General features: G+C 38.0%; 1 protein-coding gene and 1 pseudogene across 3 annotated transcripts; both read right to left on the bottom strand.

Annotated features, from left to right (window-relative positions):
• Nucleotides 1-1,316: 1,316 nt before the first annotated feature.
• On the bottom strand, nt 1,317-7,538 carry LOC103988455 (DEAD-box ATP-dependent RNA helicase 14-like; annotated as a pseudogene). Its single transcript, XR_010487798.1, has 7 exons — nt 7,317-7,538; nt 6,696-7,211; nt 6,486-6,574; nt 3,657-3,756; nt 3,085-3,337; nt 2,333-2,499; nt 1,317-2,118 (listed from the first exon to the last, which is right to left on the bottom strand). The product of XR_010487798.1 is annotated as a DEAD-box ATP-dependent RNA helicase 14-like (transcript).
• A 531-nt stretch (nt 7,539-8,069) lies between these two features.
• LOC135614995 (DNA repair protein RAD5A-like) lies at nt 8,070-22,702 on the bottom strand. Of its 2 annotated transcripts, XR_010487797.1 has the most exons (21): nt 21,640-22,702; nt 21,410-21,543; nt 21,101-21,236; nt 19,134-19,187; nt 18,912-19,061; nt 18,655-18,806; nt 18,496-18,580; nt 18,151-18,420; nt 17,901-18,047; nt 17,658-17,813; nt 17,206-17,273; nt 14,356-14,478; nt 14,181-14,280; nt 13,974-14,086; nt 12,065-12,343; nt 11,753-11,953; nt 10,299-10,392; nt 10,139-10,210; nt 9,417-9,515; nt 8,849-9,071; nt 8,070-8,753 (listed from the first exon to the last, which is right to left on the bottom strand). XR_010487797.1 is itself a non-coding variant. In XM_065112920.1 (20 exons), exons 1-20 carry the CDS (start codon nt 22,186-22,188, stop codon nt 8,949-8,951), a joined length of 3,105 nt encoding a protein of 1,034 aa, XP_064968992.1. In that variant the 5' UTR covers nt 22,189-22,702; the 3' UTR covers nt 8,779-8,948. The 2 variants fall into 2 exon arrangements, 1 of the variants encoding a protein (XP_064968992.1); XM_065112920.1 differs by lacking the exon at nt 8,070-8,753 and having other exon boundaries at nt 8,779-9,071.
• Nucleotides 22,703-25,148: the final 2,446 nt, after the last annotated feature.

Below are 25,148 nucleotides of genomic sequence, written 5' to 3'. Positions count from 1 at the left end.
CTTTTGGGTTATTCAAGGGAACGATACAAAATCCCATAGTTATATTGGTTTGATTCGGGTAAAAGATTTCAGGCTACGATTTTGATTTTTTTTTTATTCATAACTAAGTTGCATCGTATCGTCATCGACAAACCAACTCACAAAATAATTGTTATCTCATATCAATATACTTGAGAGATATCAACACTTCTATTTTAGTCTTGATAGCCCAAATTAGAAAGTATTATGATAAGAAAACATTTAACTTATAATCAAACATTCTAGCACTATATGACTGATACCAACTCAAATATCTTATCAACCCAACATGTCATCGAAGCAACTCGTATGATCAAGGCAACATATTATGACGTTAATCCTAACATGTAATAGTTCAATTGAGTCTGTGTCCGAACAATATTTGATGGTTCCATATAATTACTCGCACAAATCAACTCTAACTTACTCTTAACAGTTACTAAAGCTCATTATAAAAGACCTTATGTAGATTATTTTATGAGAGAGATGTATTCTAATTCATTCATCTCTTGATATAAACTTAAGAATCAGATAAGAGTACACTTGCAATATAATTTTTGCATGACTGCTTAGACAAAGACTAAGGTTGTTTATAAATCCTCAATAATATCAAGACGTCTTATCCAAGTTAATTTCATCTTGGATAATCAAAATCCATAATACCATTATTTGAACATATTGAACAATCAAAATTCACAATAATATTATGATGTCCACACAATCATACCTATATCTTCATGACAATAAACATATTTTAATCTAACATATGACACCAAGGAAGATTAATTATTTTATTCCTATCGTAAACCCATTATGGTTTCACTAAATCAAGACGATATAATTTGTATACGATGACAATAAACATATTTATTATATCATATAAAATACTGAGGATCTCTCTCTCTCTTCTCCCTGAAATTTTGATCTCCTTATTCTGATGGATTCCGATCGACTACATGCTTGATGGTGATGACATGGATAACGATCAAATGATACATCATCAATATCATTTTTCTTCCTACCACAACGGACCAAAGAAAAAATGACCCAATCAAATATGCAACACTGTGACGACGGTTAGGTAAAACACGTGAGCTTTTGACCATTCATCGGTGTCTTGTTCACGAGTGAATAACCACACATGGTTATTTCTTATAAACGAAAACAAAGACTATTCGCCATGGATCAGCCATCACCTGCAGTTTAAGAGAACATGCTGTTCGATGTAATGACGCTGTCACCATAGGTGGACTTTTTGAACCCTACGCCACCAGTCGTCTTCGTAGCTGCGAGCACGGAGCCGACAAGGAATGAATGGGTCACAAACACACAATAACATTTGACTGTAATCATAATCATTTATTCGAGTATGCTGATGCAATCCAGCCGGTGACTACAAGTGTTAGCTGTAGTGACCATATACAGAGAAGCAAAATCATACACGATGTTCTAATGGAATTTAACTTATTTCTAACAAGCATATTTGGTATTCCAGAAAGAGAATTGCAAGGGAAATTCTAACAAAAATTGCATGCCAATTTGACATCATATCAAACTTCTTGAGAATATATCAATCAGTTGTTTGGGGGAAAAAAACGCACTACAAGTTTTATGTAATTTGGTTTTGCCAACACAAAAAGCATCCACTAAAAAAATATAAAACAGAATAACAGAGTCTTACACATCCATCAATGGTCACAAGGGCGTGACTACTTAATGTGTTCCACTATTAACATGAGCGAAGATATAAAAAACAGAGCAAGTAAAGAATGAGAATGAAATCGATAACCGTTGGTAGTATCTGTTCATAGAGGAAAATAAATCTTTAACCCGAATAATCATATATTTTGAAGGATCTCAGGCAACATCTGACCACACTGCATGAGTACCTCGACTAAGGGTTGAGCAAGAGCGGCATCTCCTTTACAGAAGAAACTATGCAAGGCACCAGTAATTGAATGGCGTGCCATCGTCGTGAGAACGTGTACATAGTCTTCGATCGAGGTCGGAAGATCCATGAATATGGTGGTACCAAATTCCTCGAGATCTTCCTCGTATAAACTCTCACAGTCCGTAGCGAAGACTCTGAGTGCCTTTCTGCTGGATTAAAAAAAAAATCAGATTATTTCCCACACAAAAATTATCTAAGACAAATGTTTGCGTGCTGACAGTAACAAATGGATTACTTTGTTCGATAGAACAGTATAAACATAGGGCTGCATGATGAATGTAACATAGGATCAAAATCTCACTAAACCATTTTGTGTTGGTAAAATGTAAATCCAAAAATACAAAGTAATAGGTCATATATTACCTGTCAGAGATAATAGAAAAGGCACATGAAGAGTCTTCGGATATCTCATAACCTTCTTCGAGGGAAGATCTCAACATCTGAAACTTATTTGCAGTTCTTGATATAAGTAGGATCTTATCAGGTATTGGAACTTCACTGCTGAATATTGCGGTAATAATTTGTTTGATCTGCAACAATAAAGAGTGAAAAAAATAATAATGGAAACATTGCTGGAGTCAGCAGAAAAAATATGAAATCATGAAATACAAATTTTAAAACTGACACTATTTTGCCTGATAAACTAAACTGCTGGCAAAACAATAAAAGGGCAGGTACTCATCCATGCCTTTCAAGTAGAATTGTAATCCATTATCCAAATAATATACCATAACTAGGGCTCATGGGAAATGGTAAGAAAGAAGACAAAAAGGAAAGAGAATCCAGCATGAACAACAATGAGTTCACGTGGTTGAGCCAGTAGGATCGTCTTGAAGTGAATGATGAAAGCATCAATTTTATTAAGAATGGAAAGAAGATCCTTGTCATACACAAACAAAGATAACAAAAAACGATACTAACATGCGTAGTATACTGCTATGAAGCAGCTGATTTGACTGGAACCCATAACTCCAACATGCTAGTTATAACCAGCCGGTCTTAGCACAAAGTTGTGTCTTTGGGGCTAACCGCTTCAATATTCACAGTTAAAAATAACTACCACTCTGTGGAACCAAAAATGAAAAAATGTTGTGAGAAATTATTCATGAATATACCTTAGCTACTTTTTCTTCTTGTGTTGTATGGAAGTGCACTAGTTGTGATATGAATGCACTTTGACAACTAACGACATCGCTCTGACAGTCTTGTAACTGGTCCTGAAAGTATATTTTGGGCAAACGACGTGAACACTTCACTGTAGCAATCACTGAAGAGAACGACTTGTGGATTTCCAGATATAGTTTCCCTGACAGAATTAAGTTTATCCACGAAGCCAAGATCTAGGAAGGTGTTGAATCCGTCAAGTACCTACAAGAAACAAAGGAATACATAAATTTTAGATAGATAAATAGCAATAACAAACACAAAAACAACAACATAAAGATTCTTTTACAAGTAATTTCACTTATGAAAGAAGGGATTATGAATAAAATACCTTATTTAAAAATATATAATAAAATTTTTGACCTAGAGCAATCAACAAAATAATAACCAGATAGAATGGCAAGCACGCTTAAAAAATCTAGATGCCAGCCATAGAATGATTAGATACTTGTGAATATATTTTAATATAAAGAAAATTATGAAGCATGAGTGCAATAGATTTGAAAACACAAAATGTGCTTACCAATAGTGATACGCCAGAGATGTCAATTGCCTTGAGGGAAACAAGTTCAAGCAACCTCTCTGGAGTAGATACAAGAAACTCAGGCTCGCAACTTCTCTAACTGTACTAAGAAAAGTGGCAGTTAGTAGTAATTAACTGATGACCTTATGTAGAAAGAGGGACAAGTTGCAAAACACTAGAAACAACAAATTTGAAAGCATGATTGAATTCCTAAAGTGCAATAAGACAGTAAAAAGAAAAATCATTTTCAAGTGGCATGAGTGGCACCATACTTTTCAAGCAAAATTCACAGATACGATGTCCTAGTTCCTGATTGCTACTGAACAAATATGTGCTGAATTCCTGCTGTAAACAACATAAACAACATTACAGGAGTATTCATTCAATAATTAAGAAAATCGAGGCATATGCAACTTGTTAAACTTGTAGCCAATAATGAGTCGTCTTGGAAGAAAACATAATGAAGTCTTCTCAAATATATCCGTAACACCCATAATGCTAACAACAACTGAATGCATCTTCTATACATGAAAGCAAACATGCAAAAGTTCTCCATATCCCATTATGACGTCCAATATTCACAAGATCGATGATGCATTTGTATATTTCTTAGAAATTCAATTCTTCAATGAAACAATTCTTCAATTAAAAAATATACGGATGCATTTGATTCAATATATTTATTTTTATATATGTTAATAAAATATTTTATTTTTTGCAGTGGCATATAAGTCATTTTTTATTACAGAGTTGAAAGAGAAGAAAACATTATTGCATTTGCTATCATCTTATCCCCTTATCATGCGCTCCCACACCATCGCCTTCATTCTCTCTAGCTAATATCCTCTCCTTCTATCACCCCGGTCCATACTCTCACTTCTGATGTCATCATCTCACCTCCATTTTCCTCTTGCACTACCATCCTCTTTCATTGCAGCGCTCATTGTAGTCATTTGCCCTCTATCTCTTGTCATCGATCTCTCCTATTATCAACTTCTCTCCTTTGGACTCTTGTAACTACCCTCTTTTTTCTCAATTCTCCCTCTCGTCATCGCCCAACTCCTATAAAAATTCACACTTTTATGTTTTCTCGACCAATGAGTTATTTGGATTCATCAGGTCATTTCACACATATTTCTATTATATTTATTATTTTTAAATTTTAAATTTTAAAATTTAATTTTTTTTATCAAACCTAGTTCAACCAATGACCCAATATCTCGAGGCTTGTTCGACAATGCCCGATCCTATTCCAATAAAATACTAAAATAGTAAAGATTTTCTTTGAATGACATTGCCTATGGAAACCTTTTATAATTTGAATGATATTTTGCATGTGTGGAAACCTCACAATGATGGGAACCTTTGCTATTTCTGGTATTATATTCTCAAGATCATCAGCTTAGTTGTTTTAACTTCTTTCGAAAACCTTGTACAGTCATAAAATTATAAAACACATCTAAGTTAAACAAATATTTATTTGAATTTGTGTAATTGTTTTCCTTAGCTATCAGATTCATCCGGATGAATGGAATGTGAGAATAATAATCCTATCAGTTGTAATCTTCCAATGATAAGAGCATCTTCTTATCAAACATCATATCTTACTAGTCCTTGTGCAGGTTGCAAGTATGTAAAGTGGGGCTTTAGCTTTTCTGTTCTCTCTCTCACACTCATTTCTATAAACTTCCTCCTTCTTTCGCATATTTCTTCTTAGAATTACTTTGTGAGAACAATCTCATTTTCTGTGAAAAATCAGCCGTTCCAAAATTGGTATGCTAAATTCAGTAACTTGTTGAAGAAGGAAGATTTTGTTTTCATAATTTTTGGGGACCACAGTTGCTTCCTAAAAACCAGTGATCTAAAAAGGTGCTCGCCTAGGCGCTCGAGCGAAGTGAGGCGAGGCTTGACCGCCTCGTTTAAGGGCCAAGCGACGCGCTTCAATGAGGCGCCGCCTGGGCACTTGCCCGAGCCCAGGCGTCGGGCACTTCGGGCGAGCGCCTGGTTGATATAAGGTGACCGAACCAAACTTTTCAAGTCTGATTCGGTTAAATTTACGTTAGTTGAACCAAGTAACGCATGCAATTATATCAAAACCTGCATGCGACCCCGACTCCCAACCCTACGCTTTCTCCCTCTGTGTTCGAAGCCAACGATTTCTCCCTCTGTGTTAGCCGCCGATGATTTCTCCTATTGCCTCTGAGTCTTCCTCTGTCACAGATCAAGTCTCGCTGTCTGCCGTTGCTGTCCGCTATCGCTGTTGCTGTCCACGATGCGACTCCGCTGCCTCCTGCTGTCCACGACTCCACTACCGTTGTTGTTGCTGTCCACTACCTCCTGCTGGCCACGACTCTACAACTTCCGCTGCTGTCTGTTGCCTCCTGCTATCCACAATTCTGCTGCCGCTGCGACTATTGTCTGCCGACTTCTCACCACGACTTCTCACCGTAACTTCTCACTATCGGTTTCTACTCTTCCCTTCAAATTGCTATTAACAGTAAATATACTATTAATAGTAGATTATTAATTACTATACAAAATAATCTTTGCTTACTAGATTAATAATCTTATATATTTTTATATTTTAATAGTTTAGAGCATCTTGCTTTGCTCGTCTCGAGGGTTTTTGGACTTTAGCGTCTTTTGACACCTAACACTTTTTAAATCGCTGCTTAAAACAAGACGCCCTTTTCCTTGATATTAGTTTCCTTATTGTACTAAATCACAACTACTTTGATCTTCGTCTTGTTGCAGTTCTTTCTAGTATAAGCATCCAAAAGCACATAGCTAAACAGCAGCACAGAAGTAAAAGCCCAAGCAATTGCTTACCCCTGAACCTGGCGATCCAATGGTGCATCAGGATGCAAGCTTACTGTGTGTATTCCTAGGGCCTTGAGTGGTTTGCACACTGACCTTACCTGAACATAAATACAAGTCAAAGGCACAAGCAAATCAGGCTGTGGCAATAACCAGAGTGCCGTGATTTATAGACAGCAATAATTGGTAGAGTTATCGAAACAAAAGGCAGCAGATAAAGACCTGGGCAGCCTTCTCCCGCGTTGGCACAAGGAAAAGAAGGAAGGGACTGGGAACGACATGCCCCTGCATCTCCTTCCTCGTAATGATATCAGAAGCTGTAGACACCAACCAAGCGACCTGCTCTGTGGTAGGGCAAGACCCACTGGTGTCGATGATGTGCGAGCCGGAAGAACAATACTTCCAGAAATCAACACCCCAGTGGCAGGCGAAAAGAGAAACATCCAAGCTACCATCAGGCGCTGCTTGTCGATCCTTCCACGCGCCATCTATGGCGTTCAAGCACAGCATAATGAACTTGGTAGACCAACCATAGTCCCAGTCGCAGTCGCTGCCGACGCCACCACCTTCGCTGGCACGCTGCTCCGCTCTCACAGCAACATCACACCTTTGATTCTTGCTCTCCTCGGTGGCGGAGAGGGGAGGAGGTGACACACTCTTGCTGGGTTTCTGCTTCGTCTCCATCCCGTGGCGATCATTGAAGGGGTCGTCAGGCGTCGGGCGGCTAAAGCACATCCTCTGCACGAAACACATGATGTGAGAAGCAGGACACCAGAGAAAGGCCGATTGCGATCGAACTGGGGTCGCATCCAAGAGAAGCGAGCGTATGTTCATCAGAAGGACCTCGCAGATGAGGCGATTCCCGGTCTTGCGGCGGCGCTTGGCGGCGACGCGGGCGGGCACGGCGGATTCGCTGTTCCGCATCCGCTTGCGGCCGGTCTTGTTCTTCCTCCGCCTCACCGCGTCGTCTCCCTTCGCCATGACAAGCGATGCGCCTCCGCCCAAAATTGAACCGAGAGCGCAACGCAAAGGAAACCGCTTCGGCGAGTACGCAAACGAGGAAAGAAACCGACGCAGCGGAGGGCATATAGATAGGTGCTCCGGACCCATAAAACCTCGATCGACAGCTTGCGTTCCCAGGCTTGATCGGCGGCCCAAATGCCAATACTGGGCCGACACGAATGCGCCCGTCTTCGTTCCAGAAACAAGGGGCGGATCACGTCACGTGGAATGCACGTGTAGTAGAGGTTTCCGTTCCAATTATTCGACTGGATGATGCTGTGGTGTGACCCCAACATGACTAAATAACGAACGATACAGTAGTTTAGCAACTGAAAAGGCAGAATAAGTCTTAAAGCAACCATTTTTCTCGTGGGTTTTAATTTTAGTGATACTTGCGATTCAAACAACATTCGAGATGACATTTGCCTTTGTTAGAATACACCAATGTTAAACATAGTTATAACTCTTACAGATTATATTTACCTTTTATTCCAGTTTAGAGTTGATTTCATGGCTTACAGAAAATAGTTTGTCCGACAAATCATTCCTTTTCCTTTACTTTCGGCTGACGAGGAAACGAAAAGAGTACTCGGACAAACCCAAACACTTGCTACATAACACACTGATTTTTTGCTCAGTAAACTCGGACAGCAAAGGAAGAAAAAGAAGAAGAAGATTAAAGAGCGGATGGATCATGGCTCGGCTGGAGAGGCGGGAGAACCTCAATCCTAGAGACTCCTTCCTTGGCTTCCGCCATTGTCCACCAGCTTCTTCTCTATGTAGCGCACGGCGTCCGAGCGGCGGGTCTTGGGCACCTCCACCCTCTCCACCTTCCTGCCTTCCTCGTCCCCGCTTACCGCCCTTAGCTCCATCTCGCCGTCTCTGTCACGACGTTCGTGTGCAGCGCGCTGCAGCCCTCGATGGTTGTGGTGGGGGTGATGCATGGACAGAAGGTCTTATCGGCGGCAACCGAGGAAGAAGGCGACGGGGACTTGGGAGACAGCTCTGGAAAAGGACTGAAGGTTGTGGAACGCATACCACGTCGTGGCATCAAACGCAACACTCCAACGCTACCGCTAGGAGGGTTTAACTATTAGTATTGATTGATTTGAATTCTGACAGGGGAAAACACAATATCTGGACAACTATACGCTACATATATGAGCATTTACAAAGATTTCAAACACGAGAGAGATTCTCATTTCTCTGAAAGCATCGGGGCCGTTCAAACGGGGCCCACAATAAGAGTGGGTCCCTTGTGAGAAGAACACGATTTTACTGTGACAAACATGAACCATGAAGCTAAATCAGAGAACATAATCTTTACATATATAATGATAAGAAAAAGAAGATATAATTTTACAGAGGCATACCTAAGAGTGTCCCCCCCCGAACAACCTTACAGAGGAAACGAGAATATTATGATAGGTAGCTCAAGCACGTGAGAACATCTCACATTTCGTTTGCAGAATTTCAAGTAAAAAGCATCTTTAGTTCTTCGATTCGTGCAGTGCGAAGTTCATGGTCTGTTAGGGCTCCAGATATCATCCTCTGCTTTCGAGCCTGTACCATTTCCATTCTTTCTTCCACGGTTCCCTATAAAATAGAAGACAACGACAAACATTACCACATGAATTCGGGAGCACAAACGAAAGACCTCTTTTATTACCAATATTGGATGATAAAATATACAATGGTTCTTAACAATCTGTATGTTGTAAATAGCTTATGCTCACTGCAATAACAACAGGTCATGATGATGCAAATACAAATGATCACAACATAATAATGACATGATGCATGGCACATGCTAATCTTATCAGACAGGAAGTTTGGAAAGGCTGTTGGAGTTCACATAAAAAACAACAAGTAAAAGAGCTTTGTATTTTTCCAATAACTAACACCAATAGTGAAACAGAATGATTGAACGTTCGTTGCTACCTTTACAATGAATCTTTTGATGGCTACACTTTTGGTTTGACCAATGCGATGTATTCGCATCACAGCCTGTTCTTCAACAGCTGGGTTCCACCAGGGATCCTAAGGGAAAAAGATTAGGAGGTCATGTCAAACTCACCAAAAAACACAGCAAGCATATTAAATAAATTTAGAAAAGTTTATCGTCTTCTGATACCATGCCTAGCTAGCTTTAAGCAAACCTTGCTAGTACTGTAGGAATACAGAAAAAAAAAAAAAAAGCATCTCAATCATTTCGTTTATGATAGGACACGATGAGTCACTGTGTTGGCATACTTAACTTGAAGCCTTTTTTTACCGATTTTCTGTCTCTCAACTTTGATGAGAAAGCAAATCATTTTATCCTAGAATTATAATTAAATTTATCTTCGATATACAGAAACAAATATCTCTATTGACAGCAATGAAAAATACATTATCATCGACATATCTTAAGTCTAACAGAAGCATAATGACAGTTTTTATGTTCTGTGACTTTCTGATGAGTGATTACCTAAAAAATTAATAGTCGCGATGACTAGTATCATGCATGGCTTTCTGAGTTCCTTCATCATGATACATAATTACATATACAACATTTTCAAGAAACTGTAACCTCCAAAAAGGATGACACATCAAAACTCATAGCAGTTCTCTATAAATATGAGATTTAATCTCTGCATTAGAAAATTGATGACCTCCCATACCATAAGAAAGGCATTAGTTGCTGCCGTAAGGTTTATTCCAACACCACCAGCCTTCAGTGACATTAGAAGTACCTGTAGTAATAAACAAAGTCACTCCAAATGCATGACCACATGAAATAATTAACAAAGTATTATGATGAATAAAGTGAAAGCATCTGACCAATATATTTGTATTCTCAGCAAACTTGTTGAGTACTTTTTCCCTTTGCTGTTGATTTAAGGTCCCATCCAATCTAACAAACAAGAAATTGTGTCTACAACCAATAAAATTGAAGTTAAAATACCGTAAATGAACATGCATAGAGTCAATAGGAATATATAATGAGAGAATAGCTAAAAGATGTAATGGTGGCACAAAGTATGCAAAATTGTTTGCCACAAATGCCAACCACGTCTTGACTTTAAACGCATATATGTTACCTATACAAAAAACACTAATTCTTCAATATGTTCGAAGAACTTGCAGGACGTAATGCCTCTGTCAGGATCAGAACGACAATCAAGACAACTGTATTTCGGAATTTATCCAAGTAACCAGCTATAAGTTGACAATAAAAGTGGTTATTAAGCGCCTACTGGATGAATTAACTCAATTGATTACTTGGAATAAATTGATTTATCAAATATTCTTCCAGTGGTCAACTTCAGAAAAAACACAAAACACTATATAAAGCATATTTATCTGGAAAATGATGAATTTCAATAGAAATTAGTTAAGCGTCCATGACATGATGTAAAGAAGGTGATCCAAGATTCCCATCTTGCCTGACATTCTAGAAACACTTAAAAAATGAGACCTCTATCAATTGACAAACTTTGGACCCTAGATTTGGCTTTTTTCATCAAGTGGAGGCGGGAAAGTGGATAATAAAGGGTGAACATTGCAAACAAAGGAGGACCTGAACCAGGTAATGACGATCATGCAATCGTCCAGAAAAAAAGTGAAATTTTCAAGATCAAACTTCTGGTCCAAATAAAGCAAAGCAGGAATTAAGGTATCTTACTGTACCTCTGTAGCCCATTTATTAATTAACTGCCCATTCAAAACAATCCATTTCTAACAGGTGCAGTACCACGGTAAGGTACAATATACCATAGTATTCTCCTGGAATAATAATAATGAAAAAAGTATTCATTCAAGAAAATATTGGTATCTTTGGCATACCACTACCATGTATCAATATGGATATGACATATTGGCCAGCAAGGTCAATCCATTTTGGTATCTAAATCATAGCTACAGGGCATAGAACATGACATAAGTATATAGTGTCATCTGCCGCTCACCATGATGCGGGTAAGCATAATCTACCACAGCAAGATATGTCATGGCATACTGATGATGTCAGTATCAAGCAATAAACATACAAATGGCACGATATTGGAGAAAAATTATATAGAGGAAAGAGTTCAAGCAGAAATATTAACCCACAGATCAGAAAGTGAGACTTCTTTGGCAAGCAATGTTTTTCAGCTTGCAATCGTCTTTTGAGAAAGACATGATTATCTACAGACGCTACCAGGTAGCTAGATGCATTGAATTCATAGTATATTTTACCAACCCTCCCAAAATAATAATAACAGAAAAAAAGTCTTCATTGTAAAGAAAATTACCGAGAAAGCGGTATTTCCAGAAGATCCAGAAAACCAGTCCATTGGCTAAATATGATACTTTTGGCACCTAAAGAGCGAAGTTTGTCTAATTCCTGAAGGAGAACAGAAACCTTTGAAGATTCAACCCAATTCTTCTCAACATCAATTCGAAAACGACAGTCGGTCGGAGCAGTAATAAGATCCTGCTTATTTATAATTTTCCTGCATTCACCAAAGATAGTAAACAATATTATTGGGCTAGGTTGCTGAGGAGCAAGTCATAACTGTGTTCCTTTGACTACTACATACAAGAGCATGGGCTACGGAAGATACCTACAAACAGGACAAAGACCACTCAAGGCACTTCGCCAGCTAGCGAAGAGGCACTCTCGGCATAAACGGTGTGCACATGGTGTCAATACTGCATCTTCATAAGCTTCTAAACAAATTGGACACTCTCCTTCCTCTCCTTTACGCAGCTCTTCCACAACCTCTTTAATGTATGCCTTAGAAGGGACAGCACAGGTATCTCCATTACCAGCATCTTTACCACCTTTCAGAAAATGTTTTGCAAGTTTGTTGAGGTCTGAGAACTCTTGTGTATCACCTCGACTGAGTTTCATCGCAGAAGCAATATAAACTCTCTTTTTATGACACAAGTAACAAAGAACTTTGGAAAGGATAACCAATCAAAGGCTAATGAACAGATGGAAAGCAGTTCGAATGATCATACAATCAGTGCAATAACAATCAAAGGTGACCACCACGATAAAAGGAACAAATAAAAATACATTACAAATACAAGATAAAAGGAACAAACAAAAATACATGTACATAGAACAAGTACCCGAACACCAACAATCATATGAACTAGGAATCTTTCAATCGTTACTTCAGGTAAATGTGTAATGGCATAAAACAGAAGATCCGACTTACTTCTCTAGTAAAGATTGATGCATATATCATAAATACTTAATGAAACCTGCACATAAATTGCCTCATAGAATACAGAGAAAAGATCAAGCATGCAACTATCATTCTTAGCGAGCATTATTTGCATATGTAACAAATTTATGAACTTCAGATTTCGATGTGTATTACATATTGGCATTCACAACAGTCCATGATGGTTAACAAACAAAAAAATCTACATCACTAACAAGAGTTTAAATGCTTAATAAAAGTATCAAATTCATAAACCAATTAAAAGATGAAGTGTTTAATGCAGTTACCAAGCATTGACTATTTTGTTACTTTAACAAGGAAATGAACATCCTGGTGCATTTTATGTGCGTACAATTGCGATGTTGATTGACCCATTGCTGAATTTAAAGCAAGCTAATAATGATGTTATAAATCAAATTCACTAATATATTATATAGATCTTTATTTCCAAACCATAAAAGCAAATTTGCACGGAAAATACAAGTGATATACACCCAATGTGGCAAATACCAGACATACACCAGATACAGCAAAACCATAAAAGCAAGTACCGAACAAGGCTTTTCATCAAAATTGGCAGAAACAATGAGAAGGAAAGCAGCAGAGTAAAGCGAATAATGCTACTTCTGCTTGTAAAACTTAGCTTATAGCCTCAGGTACTAATCCATCAGGTGACTTGTAGTGTTTCATAAATGTTGGTGCGATTCAGATCCACTTGTTTATCCTCCATCGACACGTTCCCCTCTCCCTAATGTACTGTTTATCTGTCAGTTGACTTGCACTACCGCATTAGTGTGGTAAATGAAGTTATAATTCTGGTCCACTTGTCCACCCTCAGTCTATATATTTCTCTCTTCCACATGCATTGCTTATATAGGCATTATGTAACAATAATATGGGACTGCATATATCAATTTTAATAGTATTTTGATCCTTTATCTAGCCCAAATAAACCCAGAATTCGATAACTAAGGGTTCGATAAAGTGGATTAGGTTTATATCCTTACTTATCCAACTAATTTGCACCTATAATAATTTAATTATTATACAACTATCTTCTAGCAACTTTAACTAAGTTTTCTGTTTGTTCCTTGGATGGTGAAATGTATTTTATGAATTAGAAAGGGTCGAATGACGAGTTTAAAATGGTTGCAACGTGCATTCAAGGGGAAAGGATGGTATCAAACTCTAAAGCTTGGGAATCACCAGCATGAGGCAAATCTAAGTACTCAAGGCAAACCAGACAAATTGATGAAATAGGTAAGATATTATATGACTAATGCATTTAGTTTTATACCTCATGACAAGGAAGGGATGGTCGCAACACTGCCGAAGGCGTAAAAGCAACTCCAAAATTGAAGCATAATTGTGAAGAACCCGCCCTTGCTCCACAAACATATCAAACTTTACCTGGGCAAAAGCCTCAAAAGTGATGTCAATATTTGCATTATAGTGACTTTACCAAGAAGCATTTAAAGCGCAAAAAAAGAAATGATAGTTGCACCTTAGATCTCTTAAAAAGAGCCTCATAGAAGTCCTTCTCAGCTGCTGACAGCTCACAGTAAAGGACTTCAACTTGTGCAGGAGGAAGCACGAGAATTGGCCTGCAACAAGAATTACAGGTAATAAGACCGTGAGACTGCATAAGAAAGGTTCATAGATTTAGCATATGAACTAGCCTGCCTTCTGCATCTGTGCTCGATTTTGTCCTTCTTAACATTATTGGCCTTAAAATGGACTGCACCAGTTTTAATCCACGTTCATCACCTTCCTCATAAGGCTTTTGTATAAGTTTATACCACCTTTAAGTAAAAAAGAAAATATGAATACACAGAATCGAGATTCTAAAACTAATTACAAATATAATCACTTCAAGGAAAACAAAAGAACCATAGCAAATATGGTTGGCCACCGGAACAGATGCTGACAATTTCATTATTAACATCCATGCCCATAATAAACAAAAATCGAATCATTGCAAAATACTAGTAAAAATAGTACATAATCAAAATATGTATATTCGTGAATAGAAAATAAAGCTCCTCGAAGACGATCTCCTAACTAGTAAATTAATTCAAATAAATTTGGGATCATTCATTTATGACAATCTTGTTCCAAAATCAACTGTCAATTTGCATCCTTGACTAAAGAGTTTCTTGGCATTGCAATTTGGTAACCATAATGAACATAAGATTATGACTGTCAAACTCAAATTTCTAGATTTGCTTTTCAAGTAACAATTATCTGGAGTTTCTTTGTCTAGCTCCACATGTCCGAATACTTTTTTGTCTTACCAAGCAAATTCATGAAAAAGTGCTCTTAGTTTGAAATAAATTCTTTATAATAATATATTCAAACATTCTGAGAGACTATGAAAAACCATTTCTTTGGTGATGCCGAGTTCTTCACCATTATTTGGTAACTGTTTCTATAACAGACACGACATTCTAAAGCATTTCATAGGAACAAGTATTTACAAGTTGACAATATTATTCTAACTGATCATCTATCAGAACAGCTTTTTTCACTTTAAAGTAAGAAAATTATCAATTCTTTATATGCACATGCAATAATTGAGCATGATGATCTACCCTTAGAAGTCCTTTGCATCATTTATTTTTTGTTCCCTTTCTTTCCTTTTAAATCACCCATCCGTTACAAATGAAAACAACCTGTGAAACCTGATCAATCCCAGGAAGAGACAGCTGATATATCAAATTCTTCAACAGTTCCCATATAGTAATCCTTGCTTGTCATTCTGCAACCATCCTATTGACATTGTCATCAAATGTGTACTAACCGTTGAGACTTCCTGTCAGAGGCTCGATTTTTCTGTGTTTCAACATCTTGCGTACCAAAAAAGGATGCAAAGCAGTACATCCAAACTAAAATTATATCGACACCTATCAGGCCGCAAAGACAAGGCATATCAAATTCTATGCAGCTCAACTCCCAAAAATCTGCACCTCCTTAATAGGAGTTTACCGTCCAGCCTATGATATATGAGAAGTTTCTGCTAGCCATGTACCTTTCACAACAAAACATCATAAAGCATAGTTGTAAGTTCCAATTGAGCTTCAGAGTGTTAAACCTTTCTATGAAACAGTGACATAGTTGTTGAAACTCCTTATCGACAATGTGAAATTCACTTCCAAACCCTTGTGATCAAGGCAAAGAATCAAGAAGGTGAAACAACAGCAAAATAAACTTGATTCTAATGAGAAAACAAAGGATCTTGTACACTGAGACCAAAATTGTTGTAATCCTTCAAGTAAGAATCAATCAATGACGGGTTTAAAACTAGTCTCAAATAAAAAATACAATGCTGAACAGTAAAAAAATCAATGATTTAGGCATTCCCCATTCCGTAACTGTGCCGGCAAGATGCTGCACAGAATCCGTATCAGCCAGCACCGGCCATAAATATGCAAGATGAAGTGTTGGTACGCACTTCAACATAACATGAACCCCCATTGCATTTAATAGATTTATTATTAAAAAAACAAAGAATCAGTAAATTAAGAGCGATAGTAAAAGACTAACTATATAAGTGAAACAAAAGAATCAAGACCAAAACAGGAGAAGAGAGAAAGGACCTGCAAAAAGCAAAGAAACATTTAAATACTTGATAAAAAAAAACCTGCTCATATTAACAAGCCCCAGAGATTTATACTTGTCCTTGGCATATTTTAATTTGATAATGAAAGAAAGATAGTACCCTGGACTGAAATTGTATGTGCTAGGGGCATCAGACCTTTCCCTACTATGTTCTTTTAACCGGACTGCACACCAAGGTGGGTTTGTAAGATAAAAGACTGTGTGGCCAAGTAACTTATGTTCTGCCAACTAGTGCAAGTTATTTGCTGCCTAGGAACACTCGAAAACCTCCAAATTGGCTAAAGATGCTTCATCTCCACACTACTTCCGAGAAACTAAACAAACTCAAATAAGCTGCCAAAATCAGGAGGGGGGATTGACATCGATTATACCATTTTTTGCTGAGAGAAAAAATGAAAGCTACATACTGGCATTTTGCATCAACTGGTCCATAGGACACCAAGAATTGCTTCAAAGCCAAATTTCATAATATTTATGCTAAATTATCAATTCTTTTATTTCTGAGAACTGCCTTGTTTAACTAATGCAATAAGCAGTGTAGCCAAAAAATAAGAAGTTAACAAAAAAATGATATAAAAACCATGGTTCGCCTTACCGGTCTGTACCGGTGTACTGACCAATTGTTGGTACGATATGTACCGAGCTGTACTGAGCCGTATCAAACATACTAACACATGGTATATAGGGGTGTACTGATATACTACCCATACCGGTCCCTTGTCGAACCGATACATACAGTTTGTATCAAGTGATATACTACGGCACGACGAACCTTGATGGAAACAATGTCTACCATTATTTGTAGACCCTATATATGAAAACAAATTGGCAAATATCAATAAATAAAAACACTCCGAGACCGTTTACTATGTAATTGGAACTCAGTAATGTCGTGACTAAGAAAAACTTACAGCCCCCAGTTTCCCCATGGCTCCACTCTCAGAAATCGCAGAAGACTGTATACATCCTCTAAGTTGTTCTGCCATAGAGTATATAAAAATTAATAATCTGCAATAGCAACGCAAATGATGAATGACTTTCTAGTTCCAAGATGATGAAGCAGCAATTAGAACAGCATAACGATTAAGAAACATAATTTTGTTTTGACTCTAAACATAATATCTGAAAGAAATTTTTTAACCAAAAATCAATAGATACAAACAAAAAGAGAGTTCATATGTTAGAAATGTTAGTACAAGCAACATAGATTGAAAGTAAGCCACCAACTGGAATCTACAACATATTACTCTGATGGAAAGATTGGCAATCAGTCCACGCATAATTAATGGAGGTAGTTAAAAATCACATTAAAAAAACAATCACAGATCATATGCTGTAATGTCATAGTTTCGTATTTGTTCACCTGAATAGGTGTGCCAGTGAGACACCACCTCCTGTCAGCGTTAAGAAATGCAGCAGCCATGGAGACCTGGCTCTTAGATGATTTTACAGTATGAGCTTCATCAAGCACAACCCTGAACCACCTAACTGAGTAAAGTACACCATTTTCTTCAGTACTCTACAGGCAGATGATATAGTTATTAGAAATGTAAATCTGCAAAACATGCCAAAAGAAGTCAATCTCTAACAGGTCTACTACTATTACTTCAGCTGAATATTCTGATGCCAAAACACCATAGGTAGTTAGAACAACATCATTTTGCGCCAAAAACTTTGCATCTTTTGTTCGGCTTTGCCCATAGTGAACATAGACAGTAAGAGATCCTGGATGAGTATGGGTTTCAAGTTCAACCTGCCATTCCATAAAGTGAGACTTTCACTTCCATCAACAGCAAGTAATATAATAATATGTAATAGTCCCGTTATGTTCAAATGGAATGGACAGTCTTACTTACCTTCCACTGGCTTAGTAATGTCATTGGACACACAATTAGATTACCACCTCCTACAAGTGAAGCCTTGGATTTAAACAACTTTCTGAATCCAGTGATGCTTGTTAACTTATTCGAAGTAATTGGAGATTGATTAGACATGTCATTGACTTCATTTGTATCAAGGGAATCCTGGCTTGAAGTGGAAGAAGACGAGCCTCCCTTACCAGAATGGGCAAGGAGAAGGGCTATCGTCATAATGGTCTTCCCTAGTCCCATTGCATCTGCCAAAATCTAAAAAAGGCAAACACGTCAATACAACTACTTGCTGGAAAATCAAGATTAATGTTGGTAAAATTAGATCATTACCCCGCCTCTAGACATAAGCAAGGTGCTTGGAAATTCAAGTGTTACATCGCCAGAAAATGCGTTCAGATAAACAACAAATCCCCTCCTAGGGATACCAAAGAACAGTCAACATTTCTCTTATATTATAAAGGTAAAAGATGAATTCCATGATCAACATACCTATCCGCAATATGATATGCACTCCAACATGGATGTAGTGTGGTTGCTGCCTCCTTAAAACGTCTTCCTTTTTCAAGCTGTACCATCCAATAAAGAGCTTGCTTTTGGTAAGGACGTAACTCGCACTGCAGACTGTCAGGGGGTATCATTTCCTATGACAGAATAGAGGGGGCGAAAGTAAGGACCATCAATTAGTACAGAGCAGTAAACAAGGCAAACTTGAATTCAAATGAAACGATTCAAACACTCATAATTACCTCTAACTGAGAACTATCTGCAATGCCTATAATACTATCCATATCAGTATCTGAGATAGTCTCCTCATTATCTTCGACTTTACTCCCATTGACACATAATTTTCTCAACTTTTCTGAAGGTAAAACTTCTGCAGACACTCCAGACCTGTCCTGTTCAAGCCCTAAAATTAGCAAAAATGTAGCATGAGAAAGATAGGCCAAAATAAGCAATTTGGTGTCTACCTTGAATTCTATGGCCCGCTTCCTAGTGTAGAGATCCTCCGGAGTGAACTCAGCCTGCTTATTTATTAAAAACAAAGAAGACAATCAAAAAGAAGAAAGAACAAATTGTAATACGACAAATTGCAAATACCTGTATAGAACCAAATTTACTCCCCGAAAAGACATCTTAAACCTTTCACAGTGAGCACAAAAGTGTATGAAAAATCGTGTGCTTGAAAGTTTTCGTATTAAAACCTAATAAGGGTACATATTATTTTTAACTTCTGCAGAGATGTATGGTATACATCATTAACAAATAGGTGCATGTTTTCACCCATTTGCAGACTACATCAATTGCCTGCAAAGGAAACCATGACAACTTTGCACTAACTAAAATTCGTGGATAGTGACATGATTTAGCAGCATTTCTATAGTATGAGCACCACAAATTCTCACTTATGGAGCACAGCATCAACTATTAATGAACAATTTTAAGTTGAGAGGGGCACATCTACAGGATTGATTTATTCTCATGGTCTATTGTTGACTCCAGTGTTCCAACAATTGATCTACATGACCGCATAAGAGGATCCTGTCATATGCCAAGCTTAAATGGTCTCATAATGCAGACAACACACACATGTGAATATCTAGCCGCATATGCAATTCAGGTAAAAACGAATATACTCTAGCCTATTCAGTCTGTCTCCTCATTACTATAAGTCTAACAGTGTAATATAACAGCACATGATTCATGATAATGTCAACTTCATCAATTAAACCTTTATCCATTTCTAAAACAATCTAAAATGAGCAAATATCATCTCATATGTTCTCAGATTCATTGTAACATATGTTTACCTATTTAGAATTTAATATGATTATATAATTTCGTATGTATTATTATGATATTAACTACATATGCAATCACATATGCATTTATACACTGCATTTCCACTATATGGTACCTTGACTACTTGGAGATGAAAGTCACATCTTCTGATATGGAGATTTTTGTTGCTATCTTTGTTAGAAATTAACCTCAACAATTGAAAGCAAAAAACAGTGTTATTGAGGTCATTAGTAAACACTCCATTTTGCTACTGATCCTCATTGAAACTGAAATTCCAAGACTTATTAAATATGAAAAATGTAACATTTGTCTTCTTAAAGGTCGCCTTCCTTTTCAACCATTTACTTTGAAAAAAGTGAGAACAATAGTAGTTCACCAAGGCCATATCAGCACCAACAAGATATGGTAAAAGCAACAAGAGCCATCTTCGCATGAACTGATGCAGGGATAAGCATTACCTCTTAAGGTACCTAGTGTTTAAGTCAGGATGCTAGAGGGGACCTCTCTAGTAGAACCTTGACTGTGTATAGTAAAAATTTCACTGTAGGTAACAAGTTCTCATGTTTGAAGTTCGTCCAAGAGGCAGTGAAATAATATATCTACAATAGCTTGTCTCAGTGACATGCACTGCACCGATTTCATATGCTCCTCGACATCTTTTGAAGCTTCCTTGGTTTATGTTGTGGCTATCTGATACAGGCCGGACCACATAACTTCTTTGTATGCTCTGCTTAGTGTGTTCTTTAGTCACTTATCCTTTACTATGTGTAATAGTTACAAGACCCTAGATCTACTAATGCTGCAACAGATACGCCAAGCACAAATACAGATCCAGCACCTGAATCATCAGCAAGTAATGCCAACTATATATTCTAGAAAAGCTCAAAATTTTGATACTTAAAGAAGCTTTAGATAAGGGAACAAAAGAATGATGCAAAACAACTAATACATAAAAAGATAAGTCAATCACATGCAAGAAAACCTATAAATGAAAGTGGAAGAATGAAAACAGTGAGAATTGACTAAGTTGTTATACAAACACAATACACACAGATAACTCACGATTTCCATGTAATTAAACTAGAAAAGCAATTGCACACAATAATAGAAGCAAACCAAAGGCACAAAATGGCACCTTTCTAAAAGGAGTAAGACCAAGTAATCTGAACAGGGATGGAAGTGGATGAACTGATGATTCCTCAGTGGAAATATTTATGGACCTCACTGTGGTTTGTTGATGTTTCTGGATCATAGAGCTATTGATATACACACTGTCACAAGCAAAATTTTAAAAACATATATTAGGAACCCTAGGTGGAAATAACACACATAAGAAAGTCCACAAATGAAAACAAGACGAATGGGTGGGAGTGATTTAGCCATTTAACAAAAGAACCCACTCTTATTGAATGTTAGATCTAGAGCTTGGGTGCTCAAATCATACCTAACAGATAAATGAATAGTATCCATAATGCCAAGGACTTCAGGCACAGATTTACAAAAACCTTCAATTTTAATCTTCTTTGTCCTCACCAGAGGCAAAAGGCAGCGAGCCCATTCATTGGGGATGCGACCAATCTGCATGAATAAACATGTCCATCATCTCACATATGAAAAAAGATCGGTACAGCATAGATTTTGCTCGACGAAAAATACTAGAGATGTAGAATTGACCTCTACATGATCCTCAGTAGAGAAGCGAACTATCTCAGAACAAGAAGCCACCGACCGCCCTCTACCGGGAAACCTGGTGGCCGTGGAAGGGGAAGTCGCCTTATTTGCCAACGGGAAGGAGAAGTTCACCTTGTCCCCGGGCTTAATCCGCCTCCCCTTGCAGGTGGAAAGCCCAGAAAGCTCAGTACTTCCTACGAGCCACCAATCACTTTCTTTGGAACCGGACGATTCCGCAGCAACCCCACCGTCAGTGTTCCGCTCCGCAGGTAGATCACTCTCCGCGGAAGTGGGAGAACCGGCAGTGACGGGCGCATGATCGGCAGGAGAAGCAGCCACAGTGAGGGGATCGAGGTTTCTTCTCCGGGCGCCGGCGCTTCCATCGCCGGGGGTGACGCGGATGCGTGGGGTGTCGAAGATTATGTTGATGGCGGCCGATACGTCGTTCTTGGCCATGTGGAGAGCACGGATGATGTCCATGTCCGAGAAATCCTGCCCCACCACCGAACGGACGACCGCGATGCCTTCGTCCGTGACCTTATTGACGCCCATCGCGCTCTAACATTCAGCGAACCCCCGTCCCTTCCCCCGCGCAAGAGGAACCCTAACCCTAGAGGAGGATGGAAAAGAACAAAGAAAGCAAGAACGACTACGGTGCGAGGATGGGGAAGAGGGAGGAGCGGGGAAGTGGCGCCGCTTTACTTTCGCGGCTTGCAAGGCGGGATCGAGAACTTTCCCGCCTTGAGCTGATGTAGGGCTTCATAATGACCGGTCCTCCCCAATCTCTCCGATCGACACAACGCTCAAGCGAGCCACACTCGTCCCCTTGATTTGTTGAGCAGCATATCCCTTGGGTCTTTAAGACTCGTGATTGCTTGATTACAAACATGTTGAACTGCGTTACACGAATGAACATGGTAGATTGTGAAAAATGATTTATCGAATGGCTTGGTTACGTCATTCGTGAAAGAATATATCGCATAATATATAGTCGGGATCAAATGAATGCAGATGCCATGTGTAAACCTGTTTAAAGGTAAACCATCATTAAAGGTAAAATTAAGTCATGCATCATTAAAGGTAAAACAAAGTAACCAATACAATTAAGACAAGAGATTACGTCATTGTCGTGCTAAAATTTGGGTGGGTCTCATAGACATAATAATTTCCTTCTTTTTCAAAATAAAATAATATATACATAATACATTTTAAATAATTGTATATAACTTAAGCATATACGAAGCTATAAAATAAAAATACCATGACATGTAAAAGTAGAAAAATAAAAATAAATCGGTATAGAGTATATCGAATATAATAGTAAAATAACGCAATACATAAGAGAACATTATATATGAAATATTTCAAGTGCCAATTAGTATAAAAATATCACAAAATAAACAATACAATGCACAACGTACATATACCTTTTTAATATAAAAAATTCCAAAAACATTATAACACAAAACTTTACTTGTTACACTTAATATAAGTTATGAGATTTTATAAACTGATTTGAATCATACAATGGGGGGTCTACGATGAGAATTATAAAGGTTATGATGTATTTCTCATATGAATTTTACCCCAAAAGAAATCTTGTCCAATCGCCTACTGAGGACCTTGTACTATATGGTTTCAAAGTTATTGCAGAAGAATCACGTCAAACAAAAGGATCGAATTGTCTCGTCTATTCCGACAACAAGTATCCTCGACCTTATTCACAAATGTGTTTTATTGTGCATATGCTAAATGTCACTCAAGACTTCAAACAGAGGACAGATGCACGGTTTTCCACAAACAAGGAAGAGTAACAATTAAGATGAAGGCTAATTAGCAGTTTTCCAGGCAAATCGGCATGACCGAAGATAGTTTGATGAAATGGCTGTGCAAAGGAAAACTGCACGCTTTTCTTTTGCAAATCAAACTAAAGACGGGGTAAAAATACAATGCCAAACATGAACGCATATATAGAGGGGATTTGAAGGGCACAAAGCGCTAAGATCAACGGATCAGGTCCAATTCATCAAGGGGCAATTTTGCATATCAGAATAAGTTGAGCAAACTCAATTTGACAAGCAGCAGGAAGCATGAATCAAACCGAAAGGGTGCTGCTTCTCCTCTGAATAAGATTTTGCCTAAACCAAACAGAGTGATTAACCCACCTAAATCTTAATGGATAATACATGAACATTAGCTTGGCATACGCTAAGTACATTAACGTTGAATGCTTTCCAATGCAAAACTAGAAGTGTGACAAATCCTGTTTGCACTGACTTCAATCACATCACAAATATGAGCATTATGCTTGTATCCATAAGTGGTACGAAAAGAAATCTTTACCAATATTCAGGCTTTTGAAAGTGAAATTTTTAGTTTCAAGTAGATGAATCCTCATCTGATGTCCCTCTATTGTTCCTCTCCCTCCAGCGAGCCCAAATCCACTTTGAGATCATAAATCCTCCAAGAGCATACACCTGAACAAACACAACAATCAGCTATCAACAATCAAAGACCAATACATCAAAAAAGGTGGGAAACAGAAAGATCAAGCAGCAGACACTTCAAGTGCACTATGCAGATAGATCAATTAGATGAATCATCACAAGCTGGCCAAACTTTCCAAAAGGCTTCCTCATACATGATCATACAAGAGGCCCCTCAGAGAATAAGCATGTAGTCTCACACAAATTTCATAGCAACATTTCATCTCCCTCCACAACAGAACCACAAGCCAGGTGATTGCAGAATAGTGGGTGCAGATGGTGACTCTGTAGGAGTGTACTTTAAGGGCAGATCACCAAGCGATGAAGAGGATGACCATAAGGCTGTAAATGCTGGCAACTAGGAGTGTGAAGCGACAATTGTCGCCATTGAAGTGAGTAGAGAAGTTTGTGTAGGAGGTTGTAGAACAATGTGCTGAAGGTCCACAACCAGTAGGGAGAGATGATTGCATGGTCAGTGTCAAGCGGCCGGCTGGAGTTTGTCGACAAATATGGAGGTCGTAAGATGGGCAGCCGGCTCACTGAAATCACTACATGCAAATGACTGCATACGCATGCATGTAGAACTGGGTGGACACAGAGACATAGATCTTCCATTTCACACTTGAAAAACAAGCATGTTAACTAACATTGACACTATTACAAATAAAAAAGCTTATACAAAAGTTCAACTCCCAGGAAAAAAAATGGATGGTATAAGAAAAGAGAGGGTATCAAAGTATATTTCATGGAATAAAATTTGAGAATCCAAGTTATTGATCTTTACTCAGACATCTTAAAACACACATAAATGATAATTAAAGATGGTTATAAGGTCATCTTAATGCACAAGGTGCCAACCACCATGGTGTTTGGGAAGGGACAAATATACACCCCCTCACCTCCAGACACACTACGTCCGTTCTTGTGTCTGAATATAAGGCACTAGGTTGACACAGGCCTGCCTTCAGTACTTAAAATAAATTAAATCTTATTTGGCCCTCCGAATGTCCCATTCAAGAATTTCTA

The sequence above is a fragment of the Musa acuminata genome, chromosome BXJ2-6, assembly GCF_036884655.1.
Source record: "Musa acuminata AAA Group cultivar baxijiao chromosome BXJ2-6, Cavendish_Baxijiao_AAA, whole genome shotgun sequence".
NCBI lineage: Eukaryota > Viridiplantae > Streptophyta > Magnoliopsida > Zingiberales > Musaceae > Musa > Musa acuminata.
This window is presented reverse-complemented; position numbering and strand designations above follow the sequence as displayed.